At 48.4% G+C, this 23489-nt stretch overlaps 1 protein-coding gene across 2 annotated transcripts in view; it reads right to left on the reverse strand.

The window, feature by feature from the left end:
• Positions 1-206: 206 nt before the first annotated feature.
• Positions 207-23489, reverse strand: part of LOC119466376 (leukotriene A-4 hydrolase-like) — a 126000-nt gene continuing 102717 nt past the window's right edge. For both annotated transcript variants that reach the window (XM_049657259.1, XM_037726885.2), the window contains 6 exons: positions 23007-23110; positions 22820-22890; positions 20400-20547; positions 2593-2675; positions 800-904; positions 207-401 (listed from right to left, as the gene is read on the reverse strand). In XM_049657259.1, coding sequence (XP_049513216.1) covers positions 284-401; positions 800-904; positions 2593-2675; positions 20400-20547; positions 22820-22890; positions 23007-23110 — 629 coding nt within the window. In that variant the 3' untranslated portion in view covers positions 207-283. The remainder of the gene's footprint in view (positions 402-799; positions 905-2592; positions 2676-20399; positions 20548-22819; positions 22891-23006; positions 23111-23489) is intronic.

Below are 23489 nucleotides of genomic sequence, written 5' to 3' on the forward strand. Positions count from 1 at the left end.
TTCCTAAGAATGCTAATTGCATTAACTATAAACTTGAATACAGAGTGTACTGATGCCTATCAGTCAGAATACCTGTTCTGATGAGTCTGCTGCACCTGTCACGCTCGTAACGACGACAAGCCACAGCTTAGAACCCCTGTTATAATAAGAAAGTCTGGTGCTGCAATTGTTCAGCCTGGGTAGTATGTGGACACACACATGTAACGTTGCTGGGACTTCCATTTTATAATTCAAAGACTGAGTAGAAGGCACACCCCCACAAAACAAATTATGGACAGCTTCATCATGACAAGGCAAGGTCCTTGCTTAGCCTGAGTGTGACAACGTGCATCATTTGAGGCTTCAGCTCAGTGAAAAGCTTTTTGGTCAGCTGCCGCTTCTCCTCCCAAGAATGCAGGTCTCTGCAAAACACCACCACAAAGTCAAAATAAGTGCAGCATCTCAATGAAAAGGTGTACAAAGCAATCTAATTGTGTACATGAATTCAGGAACATACTAAAGCTTTGGCGAATATTCTGAGCTTACAATATATTTTTGTGCATGCCTTTCTTTCTTGTTCTGAGATCAAGGATATACAACACAGCACCATCATTAGGCCTGTGGTATTAATTGGCCAAATTTTAATAGCTAAATTTTTGTAAGAGGCACCTCTCGATTTGTGCAAGTTGGAATCGGCTGGCGCAAGACAGGGGTAATTGGAGATCGCAGGGACAGGCCTTCGTCCTGCAGTGGACATAAATATAGGCTGTTGAAGATGGCTCTTTTTGTCAGTATACAACAGGGAAATAGATGCAAGTACCTGAACAGAGGACAGACAAACTTCATTCGTCCATATGTTCGCAGAAATTGGCAGACATGCGGCACAACTGGCTCCCACTTGGCCCGCAACCCTAGGCGCAGCCACCTGCACAGCGACATGACAGGCCATGAGTTGGCGAATGCATGAAGGATACAAAAGACTGCATATCTAGGTTTTTAAATGTGCCCTTGCATGTGAAGAACAGTTATAGACTACTGCAGAGCTCCCTGATGGAGGCAAACTATATGGTGGTACACCTCCACTGTCTTTTTCTTCCCCTGCATTATCCACTATTGATTTCATGCACCTACCACAAAAAACAATTAACCAAGGTAAAGTATCATAAGCTACGGTTGACTTCCATCAATTCAATGTTGAGGGGACTGATGGAATTGACATGAACCCAGGGGGTCGAATTAAAGAAATACCTATACAACATTCTCAACTTATTATTTCTTGCATTAAATGAAGGCTCTAGACTTTGAAACTCTAAAGAAATACTTTGAAGCTTCAGAGTGCTCTAAATAATTTACTATGAGAGCTTTTCTAGAAACTAGTTTTGGTTTCATTTTCAGGCAGGTGTATATGTCGTGATATTATGACACAGAAGGTGGTCACGTGGAAGCAGGACGTTCAGACGTTTCACTGCTGCTACTCATTGCACAATAAATTTTAGCAGCATGGCATACCACCAAATGAGCCAGAGCTGAGCGGAATCGAACACACATAGCAAAGGTTCTTCAAGGACAGCAACCTGATGCATCAGCAGGCTGCACCACAAGTGCACCGAGTATGTGCCGCGTCTCAAAGAAGACCTTCCACACAACACTTTAGCGAGCTGCGCCACAAATGCACTGGGTATGTGCCAGTCTTCAATGAACCTCTAGCCACCCTGGGCTACTGAGTATGTGCCACTGAATGTGGGGCAAGTGAGGGAACAATTCTCAGCGTTCACAGGCACCGGCACAACACACTTGTCTCGGAGGCCATGTACGGACTTCTCGGCAGTGCCAATAGATGGTGCAGTGTGTCTAGAAAGGAGCACTAGAGAGGAGCCCAGTTGCTGCATGACGCATTTTTCAGCGTTTGCATACACCGGTGTGCCATGCATTTGCATTTCGGAAACCACGTGCAGCCTCCATGGCGGCAGCGATGCTAGATGGCACCGAGTGTTCTTAGGGAAGCACGAAAGAGGAGTCTCGCTGCAGTACACCGCCTCATACATAACTCGTTTCGACAGTGGCCATATGTTGCATCGCTATATTGATTCAATGGTACCGCATTACCATTGACAGTCATCAAGAGATAGTTTTTGCCGCAATTTTTTTCGAGAATTAGAGGCAATTTACGCCGACTTGTAAGTGTGGTTATTTCTCGTGCCCCCAAGAAAGTTGGGCAGGGCCCTGGCCCCACTGCCTTCATGTAGTTGACACCTATGGCTTGTTGTGTGAAATATTAAAATACACAATTTAGCATGCAGATTGTCAAAGGCAACAATAAAATAGCTGCTGAACACATCTACTTTTCTATGATGGCAAACTGCAGCACGTTAGTTAATGCTGCAGCATGCTAGTTAACGCAGATGTCATATTGGCACAGCAAAACAGTAAATGAAGGCCGCTTCAGCATGGCTGCAATGATGACAATGAGGAAAAAAAAAACTGAGGCCAACTGCTAGCTGGTCACCACCTTTTGAACTAGGTTGAACTAGCATAACAATATCAAGGATTTCACAAAGTATAATGAAGGGTACCCAACAAGATCTGGAAATAGTTATTTTAACCAGCAGTTACCTGAACTTGATTTCTGCATTACCAGTTTCTTCCATCTTGTACGTTTTTGTCAGCAACTGAATCTGGTCAGCAGACAGTGGCTTCTGCAATATGATTACATTCCAACTTAAGTACAACACCAGCATAACATGGAATGCTGCCAAGAAAACTTTTTACAACTTGCCAAGAAAATATGGCAAGTCATAAACAAGCCCCACTGTTGGTTGTAGTAGATGGGCCTATCAATAGAAAGAGCTTAACCATGTGCAAAGGCCAGTTTCTTACAGCATAAAAACGGCTCGTGCATAGCGCAAACAAACAAGCTCCTTGAGCCACCAAATTATGCATGACCACTTTGGACATAATGTGGACATAAGCTCACTCACAGATTTGTTCCAGAACAGGATTTTCAAAAATTGCCCGTGGCAGATAGTGCAATTGTTGCTTGAAGCGGTGGACTTTACTTTCCCAATAAATAGAAATGCATAGCCAACTAATTAGCAAAAATACTAACATTTAAACTAATTACATTATGGCATATATTGCAATTTGCAAATTGTAGCTGTCAAGTCTGTAAGGCATATCTACTAGGAGCAAATAGTGAGGATTGCACTGGTTTTGAGATATGCACCATCAAACATAAGGTAAAAATGCACTGTACCACTAAATAAAATGTTTTGCCTACCTTTTGCCCAAATTTTGCCCACCGCCCCTGCCCACTATCAAAAGTGGGCAGGGGCGGTGGGCAAAATATGCCATATGCCATAGCCTAACTTGAAACATATCTGAGCAACATCCGCAGCAGGATAGTCTCAGGACGTTGCTTCCAGGTGTTTATTTGGGAGATTTATGCATTGCTCAAACGAGAATGAGTATAACGAAAAACGAAATACAAATGGCACACTGCAAAAAAAAAAAGAAAAAGAAAAAAAAGAAATTGAGAAAAAAAAAGTTCAATTGTAAACGCTTGAGAAATAATAACCATAATGTTTTAAACATTATGGTTATTCCATAATGTTTAATCCATAATGTTTATTCCATAATGTTTAATCCACCAACGACAGTCCAAGACTTTCTCTCGGAGGCTACGATGATCGAGAAAGCACAGGACATGCGCAACCGGCAATACAATCGCCGTTCGACGCCACAGTACGCCGAAGTCCAGGGGCTCTCCCATGACCTACGAGACACCATCAGGGCGATACTACGCGAAGAGCTGCAGAAGTTGCTACCATCGTCGCAGCCTCAAGTTGCTTCAATCGCCGATATCGTGCGGGAGGAAATCCAGCAATCGCTAGGACTTCCCGAATCACCGCAACCCCAGCCGGAAGCGATGACCTACGCCGCCGTCGCCCGTCGTCAAGGCCCCCCTCCGCGCTCGCGCCAGGGCCCCGTAACGCCGCAGTTTCGTCGTCCACCGCCGCCGCTGCCAGCACGCCCACCCGTCGCCCAGCGCAGCTACCAGAGGAAGAGGGACATTAGGCGCACCCCCGACCACCGCCCGCTCTGCTATCACTGCGGGGAAGCCGGCCATGTCTACCGCCGATGCCCATACCGCGAGATGGGCCTACGAGGGTTCGCCGTCAACGCGCCACGTCCACAGGTTGGCGAGCGACCACGCGACATCGCTGACTACCTCGCCGGAGCCCAGTGGCAACCATGACGACCCTCATGCTCGCCATCCCCAGGACGTTACCTGTCGCTGCAGCGTCGACCATACACTGGCCCAGCCCGGGGCCGGTCCGTGAGCCCCTATCCGGGAAACTAAAGGCAGCAACCGATGGAGGTGCGGTTGCTGTACGACGCAATTCCGAAGATCCTCCGCCGCCGCCGAAGACGATTCGCGAATCTTCACGACGAGATATCAGCACGCCGTCTGGAAAGAGCCTTCACGACAACACTTCGCCGCGGAAAGAAGACCTGCCGACGCGACGTAGCAGCAGCGGAGCAAGCCGACGCAGCCGTGCTCAGACGCCACGAGTTAACCGCAACGCCAGACGACGGTCTACCGACTTAGACGTGCTAATCGATGGTCATAACGTCACCGCTCTCGTCGACACTGGAGCCGACTATTCCGTCGTCAGTGGCCCGTTTGCCGCCAAGTTGAAGAAGGTGAAAACAGCCTGGCAAGGACCCGATATCCGGACAGTGGGAGGCCACCTAATAACGCCGACAGGAATCTGCACAGCGCGAGTCACGGTAAACAACCGCACTTACCCGGCGAGCTTCGTAATCCTGCAGCACTGCTCCAGGGATGTCATCCTAGGCATGGACTTTCTAAATCAACACGGTGCAGTCATCAACTTAAGGTCCAAGTCGATAACGCTTTCAACGCACAACACGATACCACCGGATACAAGCATAAGTTACCATGCCTTGAATGTGCTTGAAGAACAAGTCACCGTTCCGCCTCGCTCCAGCGTAATGATTTCCGTCGGTACCGAAGTGCCTGCAGACATGGAGGGCGTCATCGAGGGCGATCATCACTTACTGCTCGACCGTGAAATTTCCGTCGCTAGAAGCATAGCGGAGCTACGTGCAGGGAAAGCAAGGGTGATGCTCACGAACTTCAGCCCCGAATACAAGCACATTAACAAAGGCACCACGGTCGCCTACATCGACGAAATAGTACAAGCCAGAAGTGCTTTCGCCTTCACGGATTCCACTGCACCTGCAACGACGACTATAGTACCTGATCCAACTTTCGACGTCAATCAGAACCTTCCCAGGCATAAGAAAGAACAACTAAAAGCTCTGCTCCTGCAATACAAGGACTGCTTCTCGTCATCGTCAAAAGTTCGACAAACCCCTGTCGCCAAGCACCGCATCATAACCGACGAAAATGTTCGTCCACTCCGTCAGAGCCCGTACCGAGTTTCGGCGGGCGAACGCGAAGCCATAAGGCAACAAGTCAACGAAATGCTACGCGACGACATCATCCAGCTGTCCAAGAGTCCGTGGGCGTCCCCCGTGGTGTTAGTGAAGAAGAAGGATGGAACCCTACGTTTCTGCGTCGATTATCGTCGCCTCAACAAGATCACGAAGAAGGACGTATACCCCCTCCCACGGATTGACGACGCCTTGGATCGACTCTACAGCGCAAAGTATTTTTCGTCGATGGACCTCAAAACCGGCTACTGGCAAATCGAAGTCGACGAGAAGGACCGGGAGAAAACTGCCTGTATAACACGAGACGGACTGTTCGAGTTCAAAGTTATGCCGTTTGGTCTTTGCTCGGCACCTGCGACTTTCCAACGCGTCATGGATACAGTACTGGCAGGCTTGAAGTGGCAGACTTGCCTCGTCTATTTGGACGACGTCGTTGTGTTTGCCTCAAGCTTCGAAGAACACCTGCGGCGCCTTGAAACAGTTCTTCAAGTAATCAAAACCTCCGGACTCACGTTGACGCCCGAAAAGTGCCGCTTCGCATATGAGGAGCTCTTGTTTTTGGGCCACGTCATCAACAAGTCTGGAGTGCGCCCCGACCCTCAGAAAACTACGGCCATCTCCAACTTTCCTCCGCCCGCTGACAAGAAGGCAGTGCGTAGATTTCTTGGACTGTGCGCCTATTACAGGCGCTTCGTCAAGAATTTTTCACGGATCGCTGAGCCACTGACGTATCTCACGAAGGCCGACGTCGAGTTCAAGTGGGAGACTCCGCAAGTCGAAGCATTCGAAGAACTGAAGCGACGCCTGAAATCGCCGCCAATACTTGCGCATTTCGACGAAAACGCCGATACCGAAGTCCACACCGATGCAAGCAGCGTAGGACTTGGCGCCGTGCTTGTGCAGAGGACTGACGGACTAGAAAGGGTTGTAAGTTACGCTAGCCGGTCACTATCGAAGGCGGAAGCAAATTATTCCACAACAGAAAAGGAGTGCCTCGCCATCATCTGGGCTACATCAAAGTTTCGCCCCTACCTCTATGGCAGGCCCTTTAAAGTTGTGAGCGACCACCACGCCTTGTGTTGGCTAGCTAACTTGAAGGATCCTTCAAGTCGCCTCGCACGATGGAGCCTGAGACTTCAAGCATTCGACATCACCGTCGTTTACAAGTCCGGGCGAAAGCACACTGACGCCGATTGTTTGTCTCGCGCCCCCGTCGAACCGCCGCCACAAGACGACCAGGATGAGGACACTTTCTTGGGACCCATCAGTGCCGACGAATTCGCCAAACAACAGCGAGCCGACCCGGAACTAAGGAGCATTGTAGACTACCTGGAAGGCAAGACCGTCATTGTGCCGAAGGTGTTCAGGCGAGGATTGGCGTCGTTTTTCTTGCAAAACGACATCCTCCTAAAGAAGAACTTCTCGCCTCTCCGAGCCAACTACCTCCTCGTGGTACCCTCAGCATTGCGTCCAGAGGTTCTGCAAGCTCTCCATGACGACCCAACGGCTGGACATCTCGGTTTTTCCCGCACTCTCGCGAGGGTACAAGAAAAATACTACTGGCCTCGCCTCTCTGCCGACGTCGCCCATTACGTAAGGACATGCCGAGACTGTCAGCGACGCAAAACACCGCCGACAAGGCCAGCCGGACTTCTACAGCCAATAGAGCCACTTCGCCGACCGTTCCAGCAGATCGGGATGGACTTGCTGGGGCCTTTTCCGACGTCGACGTCCGGGAATAAATGGATCGTCGTCGCTACGGACTACCTCACCCGCTACGCCGAAACAAAAGCCTTGCCCAAAGGCAGTGCCGCCGAGGTAGCCCGATTCTTCGTTGAGAACATCCTCCTGCGTCACGGTGCCCCAGAAGTCCTCATCACCGACAGAGGCACGGCCTTTATGGCAGAACTAACTCAAGCCATCCTGCGGTACAGCCATACAAGCCATCGCCGCACCACCGCCTACCACCCGCAGACGAATGGCCTCACCGAGCGCCTAAATAAGACCATCGCCAACATGCTGGCAATGTACGTCGACGTCGAACACAAGACGTGGGATGCCATCCTTCCGTACGTGACCTTCGCATACACCACGGCCGTGCAAGAAACGACGCACATGGCGCCGCTCAACCTGGTCTACGGAAGGAACCCGGCAACGATGCTTGACGCCATGCTACCGGATGTCGCTGACGAAGAAAATCTCGACAGTTGCCACTTATTTGCAGCGTGCCGAAGAAGGTCGACAGCTCGCCCGCCTGCGCATCAAGAACCAGCAGAGGACCGACAGCCGACACTACAATCTTCGACGACGCTACATCGAGTACCAGCCCGGCGACCGTGTTTGGGTCTGGACTCCGATTCGCCGACGAGGACTTAGCGAGAAACTGTTGCGTCGCTATTTCGGACCATATAAGATAATCCGACGTATTGGCGCACTGGACTATGAGGTCGTGCCAGACGGCATTTCGCAATCACAGCGGCGCCGGGCATGACCTGAAGTCATCCATGTGGTGCGTCTTAAGCCTTTCTACGCCCGCTGACGACGTTAGGTACTTTGTTACTTCGTTATTGTTTTTTTTTTGTTTATTATGCGTGCTTTTGTTTTCGCTTTCGTGTTTGTAGCATCGGGACGATGCTTTTTAAGGGGAGGGTATTGACACGTATACATGTTTATGTTTCACCGGTGGCCGCTTTCCACCGACTAACAAGTGTTAAACGTTATCGCTCGGCGCAGGACGCGCCTGCATCGGAAGCTTCTCGAACGTTATCGATGCTTCTATCCTTCGTCTGTGGTCACCGACACTCATGTAATCTGATTGTATGAGCGACGCGAATTGTCTAGAACTTTCTGGAAGACACGCGGGCATCAGGGATTAATCTGGAACCTTCGGTGACTCAGGTATAAAAGCCGACGCGTTTCGCCGCTGATCAGATTTCGACGACCGCCGACTGTGTTCGCCGCTTTCGTTGTGCTTCGAGTGTAGCTTGCTTTTGTGGGCACAGGTTCGCCCAATAAACAGCCAGTTTCGTCATACACAGTTTTACTACTGTTTACTTCAGCGTCACTACTACGTGACACTATTGTAAGTGCAAGTGCAGGTGGTGCTGTGCCTGAGGTAGTTCATTTGATACCGAACTGCTTTTTAATGGTGGCAAGAAAAAAAGATGCAAAATTTCTGAGATTTCAGACATGAAAGCACACAAATATCAAAACGGAGCACTACAATGTGAGTTCTCATATCCAAGCTGCGTGATGCATATATTAACCCAATTTGTAAATAATTAATTGCCCTCTAGTTACAGTGTCACACAGTGGTGCCTTGGAAGACGTCCTGACATCATCCTAAAATGGTCCTCCAATTATGTACATCATATTTTAGCTCGGCAGCTGTGCACAGACGCAGACCGCTAATCCATTCACTCTTGTCATGCAGGTTAGTAAAGCTTACAGTCTTTTTTCTAAGAAGTCTAGCAATTATTTCCTGCTTCAGCTGCTGAGCCCGCACTGCTGCCTTCTTGTCGCTCTTGAGTGTTCTCATGTAATTCGTACTTTGTTGATGATGGCAACCCGGGCCCAGACTCCGATGCTTTACTAGCTGAACTGAAGAACTTGTCTGCTGGACAGTCGCGATTAATCAGTCAGGTTCAAGACGTGAAAATTCAGTTATTGTCGACGGACAAAGCTATTGCTGATCTGGGCAAACGCAAGACTGATCTAGAGGGGCATTATCAAAATCTTGTCTCCCTACGCTCTGACTTCGAAACCGTGAAAACGGCCACCGCTCAAGTGGCCACCGTGGTATTGTATTGCTCGTGCAATCAATAAGCAGTGTCCATTTCATGTTGCCAATACTTCCATTGTTTGTCGGGGCATCATAAACAAGCTACCCCCTCCCCCCTGTCCCCTACTCAAGGGGTCACACGACAAGGGGTCCCCGAGATACACCCATTGCAAACCACTGAACTAGGATGTCAAGATCATTTTATATTAATTGTGAGAACGGCCCTTTAGTATTCGATAAATATTCCAGAAGTATTTGATTTGATTCACTTGTGGCACTCTCGGATTCAGTTTCGATTCAGCTTGGGAAATGACTGTTTACACACCCCTAGTAATGATGCCTCAACAGCGAAAAAAAGGCAAGAGTGGCTATATGTCACGGAGCGGCATATTTTCGAATGTTTTGGATGCTGATTAACGACACGCCGAATTACGAGCGTCAAAAACGTGGGCTCCTGACTGTGCAGCGTATAATGCACTCGACATCGACACGCCGAATTACGGGCGTCAAAAGCGTCGTGGCCGCTCGAGCTGCCATCTCGATTCCAGATGCGACACGCCGATTACGAACCCCGAAGTGTGCATGTACGGCCACGTGGTAGTGCCGGGCTCGACCTTGGCCCTTGACATTGGGAGAGAGGATAATCTGCGGTTCTTCGTCTATAGTGAAAGGGCGCGGCCAAGATTGTTGGGAGCTAAGAGCGCTGAATTCGGAAAACGCTACATAGCGGCAGTTTCCCTACCTAGGGAACTAGGGAAAGGAGAGGCTATTTAAGCGCATGTTTTGGGCCCTGCTGATTAGTCTAGAAGCTGAACCTATGCGCTGCTGAGAAGCCGTTGGGGGGGCTAGTGCCGTCCAGTATCGCCTGGGCCGCCTGGCCACGTCGGAACTCCGAGGAACTTGTTGACGTACGAGACATCAAACCAGCGTCTGCAACGAAGGTCACGGTAGTTCACCTCAAGTTAGCTCAACCTGCTTGAGGGAAGTCGTCAGATCTAGACTCCCGGGAAACACAGCCCAGCATGCAATTTGCATCCACCTCGACAAGATCGGACCACCAGCATTCTTCGGGAAAGCTTTGTGCACCGACTTCACGGTTTATGGCCTTGCTGCAGCTGCCCGGCCATGCGTATGACACCATTCGTTTTCTTTTGAACTTTGATTGCTTTTGAACTTTGTCTTATTGAAAACTTAAGTGTATTCTTGTATATTTGATCCGCGCCCTGTTTCATATGTATATGTACTGTTAATTGCTCGTATTCATTTGTCTTCATCATTGTGTGATATTAAGTTCAGGTGTGTTAGTCTGTCTTGTGTTTTTCTTATTATTTTACTTTATTAACTTGTGTATATTTATCAGCCGATAAATATCTTGTTTTTTTGTTTACTCCCGACTCTGACTCTTTTCACTGTGCTCGCTTGCGTACGGAACGACCAACCAGCTTGTCTACCCCGTCGATCGACTTCGCGCCGACGACAAATGGGGGACAGCTGTGACATAAACTGGCGTCCGCGAACAGGACGTTCTGTACAAAAGCAGCATGGTGAACGGAGAACGATCATCGTGGAGATGGAGCGATTAGTGCTACTGACACATTCTTGTGCAGTGTAGAAAGCATGTGCATGCGAATTGTGAGCGCACGGTTTTTGGAGGTGTAGCCGCATTTTGGAGGGAATGGAGTCTGAAAAGTGGATAGAAAGGGGCAAACTGTTCGGCCTAGAGGGCGATGAGCTGAGGACATGGGTTGCGGAACACCTGGAGCAGGCGTTGGCCCGAGAGAAAAAGGAGAAAGAGCGAGCGGCGGCGAAGGAAGCCGGAGAGCGCGAAATACAGTTGTTAAAATTAAGGATTCTGCTTATTCAAAGTGGCAACCAAAGCATGGCTAGCAACGAGCCCCTAGAAGTACAGGAGGAGCAGCAGAAAGGTCAGGCGCCTGTAGAAGTCGCGCACGGAAAGTGCGAAGAAGTCGCACGCAGGGTTCTACCGATGGTAGAAAAAGAGGCTAATCTTTGTGAGCCTAAATGTACGTCCACAGGTGACGCCAGATCCGTAGACGGTGGCGTAGTTGTTGAGGGACCCGTTGATGGGGACCGGATTGAGCGCGACGAGATAGTGTGCCAATCGAATGAGAGAGAAGCAGCTAGGCCAGCGGTGGACGAGTTGGCATACGTCGCGAAGGTAGCGCCTGCAGTAGTTGTCCGAAGTGACACGAACGTGTTAGGCAAGAGCACTAGTGGAGAGTGCAGTCGATCAGAAAAGTGCGCAGAAGCACAATGCGGGCAGGATAGTGCAGTTGGGGACAGCGCCCAGGCAGGTGAGTTACGGTGCGCAAAAGAAAATAGCTGCATTGCACCAAGGTGTTTGGAGCTCTCCGCCAGTGAAGGTGGCATTGAGAGGAGTGATTCACCCGCTAATCATCCAGACTGCGTGGTTGAAGTGGCAAGTGTGACCGACGATATGCGCGCCGATCACCACGAGATGCGAGCGGAAGGCTCTGAAATTAGCACCAGCAAGCGTGCTAGGAGAAAGAAGTGGTGTCGCAGAGTGCGTAATGCGGCAGTGAAGGCTACACAGCCGAATAAAACCAAAGGTGCTGTCACGAGCGAAAGCAGACGACGCTTGGTGCGCACGTGTCTTGCGCCTTGGCGCCGAGCTCGCGCTCGCGAGAGGGGCTCGAGCAATAAAGAAGAAGGGTCAGGCAGTCCCTTCCTGGTCTCCACTGTGTCTGGATGCGTCTTATGCCGCCCCGGAACCCATAGAAACCGACGACCACAACGGCACGTCACATTTGGCGCCCAACGGCTCGGGGTGAGATATGAAGACGTTTATTCCCTTTTGATGTGGGGTCGTCGCTCGCTGCGCGTTCCTTTGGTCAAACCATTGCCTTCAGGACAGCGTCGGCTCCGTAAACCCAACATGGCGACCGCCCAGTGTTCCATCGATGTGTTCGAACAGTTGGATGACGCCGCCCGGGTGGAAGCCTACAGGACAGCCGTGTCCGAAGCAGGTGCCCTAAAAACCGAAGTGGATCAGCTCCGGCGCGAATTGGAAGGACTGAAAATAATGTTTTCGAATGGACATGACTCCGTGAAAGAAGTCGACGCACCAAAGCCACCTCTTGACCCGCAGTTGCAGGCAAGTCACGACTTCTTTTGCAACTTACTCGCTCCAATTGTGGAACGCATCGAGCGCTTGGAGTCGAAAACGCGTGAGGACTCGGACGCCGAATCCTGCCAAAGTACGGAGACGAGCGCTGCGTCGATAAATCTTCAACGCGGCTCGGGAAACCAACGCGGCAAAGCTAAAGACGAAGCTACTTTATGCATCTCTAACAGCTCGGGTGAAGACGCTCGCGACCGACTTTCAAGTTTCGCAGCTAGCTCCTTACCGCATCTTGGGAAAGATGTCACCGCTTGGTTTCATCAAGTTGATTTTTGGTTCAGAACCTTCAGCGTTCATGAAGAGGTCGCGATACCCTTCATTATCTCTAGGCTCCCAGCTAAGGATTTCACATGGATGCGCCACCACGCAAAGATGGTCAATATCGCTACTTGGGCTGATGTGAAGGCAGCGTTCCGTCGCCGTTACAACATTGACTGTGATGTAACCTCTAAGCAGCGAATGTTCGGAGCTACACAACGAGCTGGAGAGTCGTGTACAGACTTTGCTTACCGCAAGTTGGACCTCATGGAACAATGCAATTATCCGGTATTGCAAAAGGAGAAGTGTCAGGTCATCATGGCTACGCTTTCAGACAAGGCCAAGAAACACTTCTTTGACAAGAATTTTGAGAAACTAAATGACATGATAGACTCTTTTCTGCGCTTTGACCAGATCAGCAATACCGAGGAAAACGTTAAAGTTCTGGTTGCGGTTGAACCTCCCACATCGCAGACCACGGAACGCCCCGTTTTGGTAAAGCGTTCGTCTCGGAAGTCTATGCGGAATCGTCAGCGCAAGGAGAGCATGGAGTCTAGCGGTTCCTCAGAAAATCAGCTACCCCAGAAAAACCTACCTCAAAGGGAACATGAAGTGAAGCCGCCTCCGAGGAATCAGACTTATTATTCACCACGTGTTTTTAACAGATCTCAAGGGAACACCTCCAGGATTCGTAAACTATGCTTGAACTGCTCTAGAAGCGGACATTTTGTCACACAGTGTCGTCTGCCACTAACTGCAGAATTTTTGAAGTGGCAGGAGGAATTTGAGTCCACCAGCCCAAAAGAGCAGGGAAACGATCAACTGGTGACGCCAATGCCCGCGAGCAGTCATCAGTGATTGAGCAGGTGTCTTGTTCTACAGAAGCGGGTATTTTTTCCGTTCCTGTCATCATCAACGGACAAACGTTTAAAGGCATCTTGGACTCAGGTGCTGTGAAAAGTCTGATTACAGCACCACTGGTTGAGAGACTCAAGCTAATTATTGAGCCTTCGTCCCTGCGTTTGGTAGGAGCAAGCGGCCATCACTTAGAAAACTTGGGTCAAGTCAAAGCTGTTGTAACAGTCGACGGCCAAACATTGCAGCATGAATTTGTCGTGGTTAAGCGGCTACCTCATGACGGAGTGCTTCTAGGCGACGACTTCCTACGGGCCTCAAGAGCCATCATCGACTGGGGTTCACAAAGCTTTGCTTTGTCTGTTCCTCAGATGTTACAAAAGATCCACCTCATTAGGGAGCAAACACTACCTGCTTTATCGCGGAAGTTAGTTCCAGTGGACTGGCATCGCATGTCTAGAGATAAAGATTGTATGATGGTCATCATAGGGACAAAGCTCTTGTACGACCGCTATTCGGTCATTGTGGAGCCCATGGTTGCAGATGCATCCGAAAAGATAGTCAAGGTTTTGCTTACGAACTGTTCACCCCAAGCCATCGTGCTTCCATCTCAGATGACAGTTGGAGTCGTAGAAGAAGCAGGGGGAATAGAGGACATTGAACTCTCTGTGGAAGACTGTCAACAGATTCTCCAAGTTTCATGCCTGCCTTCTCCTGAGGATCTTGATGAACCACCAGCCTATGCAGTTGTTGACCCGCAGCATTGCTCAATCCAAATTGGTGACGTAAACTTTAACGTTGGCACAACGTTATCCTCAAGTGAGCTGCAGGTCGTGAAGGAGTTGTTGGCGCAGCATGCTGCTTGCTTCGCACAATCAAGTACGGATGTAGGCTCATGCAAAGTTGAGCAACATTGTATTCCAACTGGGGATGCAAAGCCTATCTCCCAACGACCTCGCAGATTGTCTCCTGCGCAACGTGACCTCGTCAAGAGTCTGATCAAGGACCTTATCGATGCCAACATAGTCCGGCCTTCTCGAAGTCCTTGGGCTTCACCGCTGGTCCTAGTAGCGAAGAAAGACGGGACAACACGCATGTGCGTCGATTATCGACGGCTCAACGCAGTGACTGAAGATACTGTTTACCCTTTTCCAAGGATTGAAGATGCCCTGCAGGCGCTCACCGGAAGCAAGTACTTTTCTGTCATGGACTTGGTGTCTGGTTTTTATCAGATAGCCATGCATCCAGATGACATACAGAAGACGGCTTTCGTTACACCTTGGGGTCTCTACGAATTCCTACGGATGCCATTTGGTCTTAAAGGTGCTCCTTTCACGTGTCAACGAGCCGTCGATACAATCATTGACGGAATTAGGTATGACAACGCTCTCGTCTACATGGATGATTGCGTAGTCTTCAGTCAGACATTTGAAGACCATGTTTCGCACCTCAGGGACATCTTTTCAAGGTTCCAGAAAGCAGCTTTGAAGTTCAAACCACAGAAGTGTTACTTCTTCTGCACTGCTATTAATTACCTTGGGCATGTTGTCACAAAAGATGGTGTAAGTCCTGACCCATCGAAACTGGCAGCTGTTCAGATGTTCCGGCCTCCTCGAACCGTACAGGAACTCCAGTCATTCATGGGGCTTACGTCATACTTCCGGAAGTTTATCCCTAATTACAGCGTTACCGCTGCACCTCTACGATCCCTCCTAAAGAAGAATTCTGCTTTTTCCTGGGAAGAGGATCAGCAAGTGGCCTTTGAGACATTAAAGTGCGCTTTGTGTCAGCCGCCTGTCCTCAAACTATTCTCGGAGAGAACGGAATTTAGGGTGCAAGTACACACAGACGCATCTCGTCTCGGCTTAGGAGGTCTGTTGCTGCAAGAAGATGAAGAGCGACGATATCGCCCAGTGTTATACCTGAGCAGGGCACTTAAAGGCGCAGAGGTCAATTATTCTTCGACGGAACTGGAAGCCCTCGCTGTGAAATGGGCATTAGAACAGTTGCGACCATACTTGATAGGCCGCAAATTTCAAGTTGTCAGTGACCACCACGCCCTTTGCTGGATTTTGCGCTACAAGGAAGGTAACCAACGTCTCCTCCGTTGGTCGCTGATTTTGCAGGAGTTCGACTTTGACGTCACCTACAAATCAGGAATCTTGCACAGCGCACCAGATTGTCTCTCAAGGACACCTCCCATTGTTCCAGAGAAAGGCCAAATCCTTGCTGTATCCTATCCACCACTGCGATACTGTGGCAACATGGGTGAAGAGCAGCGTCAGGACGCATTCTGCGCTAAAGTCCTGGATCTGCTTAATGGTGCATTGGGCACAAAGAAGCAACAGAAACGGGCCCAAAAGAAATTTTTGATGCACAATGAGGTACTGTACAGGAGAGATCAAGGTCCGGTCAGCAGTCGATTTCTCCTCTGCCTTCCTTCTCAGCGACAGGCTGAGGCACTTCGAGAAATGCATGAAGGAAGGTACGGTGGCCACATGGGCATCAGAAGAACATTCGAAGCGCTGAGGTCCAAGTACTACTGGCCAAAGCTCTATACGGATGTCAAACGGTATGTGAGTCACTGCGACCTTTGTCAGAGGATGAAGATGTCGACATCGCTGCCTTATGGATTACTACAACCGATAGAAGTGCACAGCCCTTTTCATACAGTTGGGATGGACATCGTAGGACCATTCAAGAACTCTCGAGGATATAAATATATCATCGTAGCCATTGACTACCTCACCAAGTTTGTTGAGGCAAAACCCTTGAGGAATATAGAAGCCACGACAGTTCAAAAGTTCATTGAGCGCAGAATTGTCTTGAAGCATGGATGCCCAGCCACGATTATTACAGACCGCGGTACTCAAATGATGGCACGATCTACTGAAGCTTACCTCAAACATCGGGGCATCACACATGCTGCCACTACCGCATATCATCCTGCAGCAAATGGCTTGTGCGAAAGGGCTAACAAGACTATCAAGCAGATGATTGCCATGACTACCGCCGGGGGAGAGAAGTGGGCTGATGTACTCCCATATGTTGTATTTTGCTACAACACCGGGTACCAGGACACGGTTCGCCAAACTCCATTCTTCTTAGTTTATGGTAGGGATCCAGTGCTTCCACTAGACGTTGTTTACAGCCGCCTAGAACTTGAAGAACTGAAAGAAGATTCCAGTTATGGCGCGGTAGTGAGCGAAAGACTGAAAAAAGCTAGAGAACTTGCGGCCGCGTACATCAGACTGGCACAAGAAAAACAGAAGGACTACTTCAACAAGCACCACAAGGACGTTGTGTTCGAAAGAGGACAACTAGTGCTTCTTAAGGCTCCACCCTCCGGTGTTAAATCGACCACATGGTACAACGGCCCTCACAAGGTAGTGAACAGACTGTCTCCCGTGAACTACGAGATCGAACTTGCCGATAACATGGGAACGGACATTGTGCATGTGGAGAAATTGAAGCCCTACCTGAGCCCAATTGCAGAGATGGAACAACCTCGTGCAACGGACTAAGCCGTACATGTGTCTGATGCCGTATGGATGCAGTGAAGTGTGGGGTGTAGTATAGTTCGAGTGATTACATTTATTTATGTGTGTAAAAATGGGACGACAAAGCTTGCCCTTGTAAATAGTTACTGTTGTATGATTGCTCTTTAAGTTTGCTTATGTTTTAGATAATTCCTGTTGTACCATTGCGAATGTTATGTGTTATGAGCAATAAAGAAGAAGGGTCAGGCAGTCCCTTCCTGGTCTCCACTGTGTCTGGATGCGTCTTATGCCGCCCCGGAACCCATAGAAACCGACGACCACAACGGCACGTCACAGGTGCTAAACCATGTGGAGAGCGCGGGCAAGGTTTTCGAAAGGTGCGTTTGCTGATTGCAATATTTCATGTACGAGCGCGTCCGAGCCGCCGGGGGAGGAAGAGAGAAAAGGGCCGTTCGTCGCGGGGGCGGACAAAAGCAAGGGTGCCATTATGTTCCCCCTCGTTTGGTTCCTTGAAAAGTGTGCATGGCATGGCACAGAAGAGAGAGCCGATACGGTGCCTCGAATTAGGAATAAGCGTCAATAACGTCACAGTGCGATGCGTGACAGGCACGTTTGCTGTTTATGAAGTGTCGGGGACGGGCAGCGAGGAAAATGGCCGCTGTACCTTTTGCATTCTCTCGCTGACAAGATCAGCTGTCAAACCGCGCCCGCCTCGAGTACGGCTTAAGGATATGGCTCTACCTTATGCTACTAGAAATGAGAGTGACGCAGGTTTTTGGTAGAAACAGTTTGTTTCTTTATTTTTCCGTGTTAGGTTAATCTTTTAGAGATCGGTTGGGCGAGCAAGCTTGGAGCTTTGTGTAATTATTTTGGAAGCCCTCCGATATTCTGAGAGAGCTGGCTTGCGCGCGTAGAAAGCTTTTGAAACTTTGTTTTTTTGATATGTCGTTCTTTCTGTAGCAGTTAGGCTTGCTTGTGGGTGGGATACGCTGTATCAGTTCACTTTGTGGAAGTGTTCGCAAGATTTTTTTTTCTGTGAGAGTGGGTCGCTTTATTTTGAAGGAGCCGTGGGGCGGCCTTGTCGTTTGGAAGAGTGTTTGCGCCATTCCTTAAAGCGTGTCTTCCGCGAACACAAAGGGAAACAAAGCTTTGGCGTGTGTCTCGCATGTGTGTTTGGAAGACGACAGGGTTTTGCGGTTCAATTGGTGCATGGAAGTACTTTGCTAGATGCGCAACTGTTCTGGTAGTTCTGAGCGCGTGTTTGGCGCACGTTTTTTGGTTGCCATTGCACTAGTGCGTGTATTGAAACTGATGTGGAGTACGAACAGACGGTTCATGGCGTTGGTGCAGCATATGATCTTTCCAGTACCATTTATTTGAGGTCATTCTGCAGTGGAATTGGAGAATTTTGGTGCTGTGTGCCTGAACGTGCGGTGTTCCGTTCTTTTTTTTTGTATAATACAGGATGTTATTGAATGTATAATGTTATGTATACGTGGAACGGCCTTCTTTTTCTTGTTTTCGAAAATGCCACTCGTGTAAGTGAATATTATGTGATAATATTCTGAAAGTGGGGGGCTGTATCACGGAGCGGCATATTTTCGAATGTTTTGGACGCTGATTAACGACACGCCGTATTACGAGCGTCAAAAACGTGGGCTCCTGACTGTGCAGCGTATAATGCATTCGACATCGACACACCGAATTACGGGCGTCAAAAGCGTCGTGGCCGCTCGAGCTGCCATCTCGATTCCAGACGCGACACGCCGATTACGGACCCCGAAGTGTGCGTGACGGCCACGTGGTAGTGCCGGGCTCGACCTTGGCCCTTGACATTGGGAGAGAGGATAATCTGCGGTTCTTCGTCCATAGTGAAAGGGCGCGGCCAAGATTGTTGGGAGCTAAGAGCGCTGAATTCGGAGAACGCTACATAGCGGCAGTTTCCCTACCTAGGGAACTAGGGAAAGGAGAGGCTATTTAAGCGCATGTTTTGGGCCCTGCTGATTAGTCTAGAAGCTGAACCTATGCGCTGCTGAGAAGCCGTTGGGGGGGCTAGTGCCGTCCAGTATCGCCTGGGCTGCCTGGCCACGTCGGAACTCCGAGGAACTTGTTGACGTACGAGACGTCAAACCAGCGTCTGCAACGAAGGTCACGGTAGTTCACCTCAAGTTAGCTCAACCTGCTGGAGGGAAGTCGTCAGATCTAGACTCCCGGGAAACACAGCCCAGCATGCAATTCGCATCCACCTCGACAAGATCGGACTGCCAGCATTCTTCGGGAAAGCTTTGTGCACCGACTTCACGGTTTATGGACTTGCTGCAGCTGCCCGGCCATGCGTATGACACCATTCGTTTTCTTTTGAACTTTGATTGCTTTTGAACTTTGTCTTATTGAAAACTGTTAAGTGTATTCTTGTATATTTGATCCGCGCCCTGTTTCATATGTATATGTACTGTTAATTGCTCGTATTCATTTGTCTTCATCATTGTGTGATATTAAGTTCAGGTGTGTTAGTCTGTCTTGTGTTTTTCTTATTATTTTACTTTATTAACTTGTGTATATTTATCAGCCGATAAATATCTTTTTTTGTTTACTCCCGACTCTGATTCTTTTCACTGTGCTCGCTTGCGTACGGAACGACCAACCAGCTTGTCTACCCCGTCGATCGACTTCGCGCCGACGACAAATGGGGGACAGCTGTGACACTATAATACCTTCTGGCAGATGCCATAGTTTTTATGAAATTGAGCCTTTTTAAAAAGAAAGCTCTTTTACAGAGCATAAATGCAGAATGCAAAAATAGTAAAAATTCATGTTGTGATTTGTAGATATTGATGTCGCTATTTCCACTAAAAATCCCATCTGCATCACTGTTTAGCAGCAGTATTCCCACTGCTACTCTACCAGCAGAGTTAATGTGATGGCTGTTGCAACTCTGTGCATATTCGGGTGGAATGCAAAAGATAAAATGACCTTCCATCTCACTATATTTACTTCACTTGCTTTTATGAATTTTTGTTCTGTCCTACAGAGCACATACAAAAGAAGTCAACTTGAGGCAAATTAGCACTGTGTTGCAATAAAACTTTGGGTTAGTTGGTTCATTTTAAGTATACAGAGAGGGTAGTGCAGAAAAACTCGACAAAGAGAGAACACATAAACAGAATGGGTGCAGCATTTACATGTTCCTTCTCAGTCCCCCGTTTTTTCACGCTGCCCTCTCCACACTTAAAACAAATTAGCACCTTTTTGCTTAACTCTTCATACAGACGGTCTTTCTACTCCCCCTTTTGCCTGCTCCAGAAAAGGTACCACAACTAGCTAAAACTTATTTCAGGTGGCAGGCACCATTAACAATTGCTCTTATATTTGTACTACATACTTCTTTTAGCAAGAGTGACAGAAACAAGCTCCTCTGGCCAGGCTGAAGGGAGGAAATATCTTCAGGTGAGAAGCTTTCCAAGTCGGTTCCTGGATTGGCCCATTTGGCACACAGTTGCTCGCACGGTATGACTAGTGCTCGGTTGTAACTGCAGGGAAAGAAAAATTCATGGTTCATGCAGCTCTGATGTTTGTTTAAAATAATTAGCTAAAATAAATAAGGACACAGGCGTAAACAAGTACACAAGACAGGCACACCAGGATGGGAGAGTCCATGCAGTGGCTTGTTCATTCAATTTTCAAGCCAGAGACAAGCTGAACTCAAGCTTACATGCGCCACTATCTTAGAGTAGGCTAGCAACACCAGGATATTCTGTAGCAACTAAGCAGGGCTGCTTGACATATGCACAAGGCACTTACTTTCCCAGAAGTCCCCCATGTGCATGTTAGACACCTTAATTTTCCAACAGCACCAGTGCGGCACGAGGTGCAGTTGGCTGTTTTCAGCAGGAGATTCTAGGACAGTGTGGACAGCTGCTTCTAATATGTAATAACCACGTGTTTATTTTGTGCAATACAGTCGAACCTGTTTATAACGAATTCGACAGTTCCACAAGAAGTGGTTGTTGTATCAGTAGTTATATGTGGACTTGCCCTTCAAAACGCGCAAAAATTAACGACACTGTAACTGGCGCTAGCAGTTACGATGTGACACCACTTTAGATTGAAAGTAGAATTTTCAGTACCTTGCGGGAATTGCATTCGTCCATTTTGTTGCAGCACCATAGCACAGCACATTTTGGGCATAAGGGCTACATCCTGCCGAAGTCACTTTCGAACTTTGCGCACGGGCCACCGCTTTCCCTTCATCTTTCCTCTGAGGGCACCGTACAGCAGCGGTACCATAAAACACTAGCTGCTATCCACCTCAATGCAGACCAGGGGCTCACCCGATTGATCTGTTTGGGCAAAACTCGCGTCCCCTCTTTCCTGGCGGTCGAGCCGACAGCGGTAGCAGGGATGCGAGGAGAAGCCCTTCGATAGCGTCATGAACGGTATGTACTGAATTCCAATTCTTCCAGTCAGCCATTATGCTGGCTGGCCCCTCTGAGGCTCCTTGATCCGAGGTGGGTACACATTTATTCGCTGCTCCAGTTCTGGAGGCTACGCCGGGTTGCCCTTAGAGGCTATATTGAGCTGAAGGAACCTTGCCCTGGTAGCACGGTCATTGGGAGCCATCCGGTTCTCGTATACTGCTGTGTTACAGCATTCTCTGATACTGTTGTCCCACCCTTGATACTGTTGTGCCACCCACACTCGCAAACCATACACATAATGCTAAACATAGGCAAATGTGAACGAACTCAAGTAAAGTCCAATGGAACGAAGCAGTAGTAAAAGTGAAAAGCTCACATGACTAAGTGGTGTTAAACAGTGCACTTCAAAAAGTAATCGCTCTCTTTCTGTTAGCCCTGGACCGAGAGCCCCAATAAAAAGATTTACTCTCTCTTTCCACAGAGCCTGAATCAGCTGGACACTATGTACCCTATTTAGCATAATCTAACATGCACCCAATTCTCGCGAGCTTAATAAAAGTGTACCTGAATGTAAAATGTCCCCAATCCACTAAAGAAAAATATAGCATGCCCTCTCCATGTTCGCAATCACAAAAAACGAGACGTGCAGAATTAACCTTCACAGCCGGTATTTTTTTCTTAATTAGCTTTCATAAGGAAAACAGCACGTCACCGCCATTTGCGCTTCATTGGCAGCAGATATCAAGCATACAAGGGCAGCATTCTTGAGCGATCACTTTAGATACCGCTATCACTTTCGTGAGACTCTGCATCGGACATGTCGAAGTGTTCGGCCAACAGTGTGCAGGCACCGTGTGCAAACAGCAAGCTTGACACAAGAACAGAAATGCTGGTGGCCAATTACACCATCGCATTGGGTGCCGAATCAGGTGAAATCTCGCGAAAGTGATAGTACGTCTGAAAGTTATTGGCCAAGAATACTGTTCTAGATTCTAGCTGAGCCCAAAATGAACCAAAAGCAACCTTCACAAAAATGTGCTCTGTTGCTATTGCGTGATGGCGATGACGCTGTGTCTGACAGCAGGTTTTGCCAACACCGCAAACCTAGTTTGGTTTCACATCCGATTGTAAGGCGCAGGCAATTTTCAGACCCATTTTTTGGAAAAAAAGGTGCACTTTAGATTGAGGTAAATTCAATAATTTGATGGCCATCAGAAAAGGTTGACACTTCTGTCTTCGTGTGTTGATAAAGTTGTAGCGGACCAACGCTTGGCATGGCCGTGGACTCATTTCAATTAAAAGGGCATACAATTTCCCGTTTTTTTTTTTTGCTTGATTCTAGCAACCCCGCAAGGAGGGACATAAAGTGTACGACAATCCTCACCTTGGTATCACAGGTGGCATCCCTGGAGAGTGCAACCAGGCCTCCCACTTTACACTGTTGAGAATGTCTGCCTACAAGGTAAATAAAACGATGCACAAAACTGCCATTCAAGAGCTAATAAGCATTCTAACTTTTCAATTAGAGCATTTCTTCATTATATCAGAGAACACAGATAGAGACAAAGCACCTTGTCCTTGAAGTAGTCATACAGGTAAGCCTTCCACTGCCATGTGTCCACAGATTGGTACTTGTATTTCTCAATGTAGGCCAGCAGGAAGTTGTCAAACACTTCTGTAATGCAGGAAACCAGAAGGCGGCATAACTTGAACACAGTCACTGACCGATACTTCGGACTTCATGGGCACCATCAAAAAGTCTGAATAATCAGGAGTCCGAAATACTGGATTCGGTAGAAAATAAGCCAACACTTTAGGTAAATCCCTTTAGGTAATTCCTTTAGGTAAATTTAGGTAAATTTCCGAGTGTAAAAAACGTAAGCAGACTGGAATGGCCATTACCACACAAATCTCAATAAGACAACCTAATAACAGTGGCTGCGAACATGCCACAATGAACGAGTCGCACACGACAAATTGAAAGAATAAATGCACTCTTGCTTGTTCCAAGAGGTTCCTGCATAAAGGTACCTCACACACTTGGGAGAGCAACA

The sequence above is a fragment of the Dermacentor silvarum genome, chromosome 10 (genome assembly GCF_013339745.2).
Source record: "Dermacentor silvarum isolate Dsil-2018 chromosome 10, BIME_Dsil_1.4, whole genome shotgun sequence".
Taxonomy (NCBI): domain Eukaryota; kingdom Metazoa; phylum Arthropoda; class Arachnida; order Ixodida; family Ixodidae; genus Dermacentor; species Dermacentor silvarum.